We start from the raw sequence: 1,934 nt of genomic DNA, 5'->3' as shown, positions 1-1,934 counted from the left end.
GATGAATTATATCTCACTGTATCCCTGTGAGCCTCCCTGTCGTACGTCTGAGGATAGACATTATTGGAGATGAATTATATCTCACTGTATCCCTGTGAGCCTCCCTGTCGTACGTCTGAGGATAGACATTATTGGAGATGAATTATATCTCACTGTATCGTATCGCACCTTCTGGACTTCTTCCACAGACCCCAAATGTATTCAATCTGTCGTTGCTAACAACATTTGTGTATTTAAGAAGAAAAGAAATATAACGAATAAAAAATGTTTATCTCGCCGCGGACCCCCAGGGACCCCCAGGGACACCCAGGGACCCCCAGGGACCCCCAGGGACCCCCAGGGACCCCCAGGGACACGCAGGGACCCCCAGGGACACGCAGGGACCCCCAGGGACCCCCAGGGACCCCCAGGGACCCCCAGGGACACCCAGGGACCCGCAGGGACACGCAGGGACACCCAGGGACCCCCCAGGGACCCCCAGGGACCCCCAGGGACACCCAGGGACCCCAGGGACACACAGGGACCCCCAGGGACCCCCAGGGTACACCCAGGGACAACCAGGGACCCCCAGGGACACACAGGGACACCCAGGGACCCCCAGGGACCCCCAGGGACACGCAGGGACCCCCAGGGACCCCCAGGGACACCCAGGGACACACAGGGACCCCCAGGGACCCCCAGGGACCCCCAGGGACCCCCCAGGGACCCCCCAGGGACCCCAGGGACCCCAGGGACACACAGGGACACCCAGGGACCCCCAGGGACACACAGGGACCCCCCAGGGACACGCAGGGACCCCAGGGACCCCCAGGGACCCCCAGGGACCCCCAGGGACACACAGGGACACACAGGGACACCCAGGGACCCCCAGGGACACCCAGGGACACCCAGGGACCCCCAGGGACACGCAGGGACACCCAGGGACCCCCAGGGAGCCCCAGGGACCCCAGGGACCCCCAGGGACACACAGGGACACCCAGGGACCCCCAGGGACCCCCAGGGACACCCAGGGACACCCAGGGACACCCAGGGACCCCCAGGGACACCCAGGGACACCCAGGGACCCCCAGGGACCCCCAGGGACACGCAGGGACCCCCAGGGACACGCAGGGACCCCCAGGGACACCCAGGGACACCCAGGGACCCCCAGGGACACCCAGGGGCCGCCAGGGACACCCAGGGACACCCAGGGACACCCAGGGACCCCCAGGGACACCCAGGGGCCGCCAAGGGACACCCAGTGACACCCAGGGAATCGTAGCAGGAAGTCAGCTGACTATGACTATGTTGTTGGGGGGAGATTCAAGTTGTGTGTCTGTGGGTGTCTCACTCGTTAGCCTACAGAAGAGCAAGCAGCTAAGGATAGTCTTCCTCTCCCCTCCCCTCCATGGGGCCTGACGATCAAACGGCAGACTGCAGGACCGGCACAGAGGCATCTTCATGTCCCTTCAATTATTTAGAGACGAAGGACTGAGGAAGAAGAGGAAGTGTTGCTGTTGGAAGATCTTAGAGAAGCTCACCATCTGTCACTCTGACGCCGCCTGACTGCCAGGCATCTCCTGAAACAGAGACTGAAGGAAGGAAGGAGAGCATTAGTTTCCTCAGCCTGCGATGGTTCCAGATGTGGGGGGGAGGGGACTAAACAGGAAGGAGAGCATTAGTTTCCTCAGCCTGCGATGGTTCCAGATGTGGGGGGGAGGACTAACAGGAAGGAGAGCATTAGTTTCCTCAGCACTGCGATGGTTCCAGGTGTGGGGGGGGACTAAACAGGAAGGACGAGCATTAGTTTCCTCAGCTGCGATGGTTCCAGCTGTTGGGGGGGAGACTCAACAGGAAGGAGAGCATTGTTTCCTCAGTCTGCGATGGTTCCAGATGTTGGGGGGGGAGACTAAACAGGAAGGAGAGCATTAGTTTCCTCAGCCTGCGATGGATCC

The 1,934-nt window shown here is 61.8% G+C and overlaps 1 protein-coding gene across 1 annotated transcript; it reads left to right on the top strand.

Moving 5' to 3' along the window:
* The first annotated feature begins 264 nt into the window (after positions 1-264).
* On the top strand, positions 265-1,398 carry LOC115188650 (proline-rich protein 2-like). The gene has a single exon (XM_029747385.1). It carries the CDS (start codon positions 265-267, stop codon positions 1,396-1,398), a length of 1,134 nt encoding a protein of 377 aa, XP_029603245.1.
* The last annotated feature ends 536 nt before the right edge of the window (positions 1,399-1,934 follow it).

This window comes from Salmo trutta, unplaced genomic scaffold (assembly GCF_901001165.1).
Source record: "Salmo trutta unplaced genomic scaffold, fSalTru1.1, whole genome shotgun sequence".
NCBI classification, from domain to species: domain Eukaryota; kingdom Metazoa; phylum Chordata; class Actinopteri; order Salmoniformes; family Salmonidae; genus Salmo; species Salmo trutta.
Note: the sequence above shows the minus strand (reverse complement) of the source record. Positions and strands in the feature narration are given on the sequence as shown.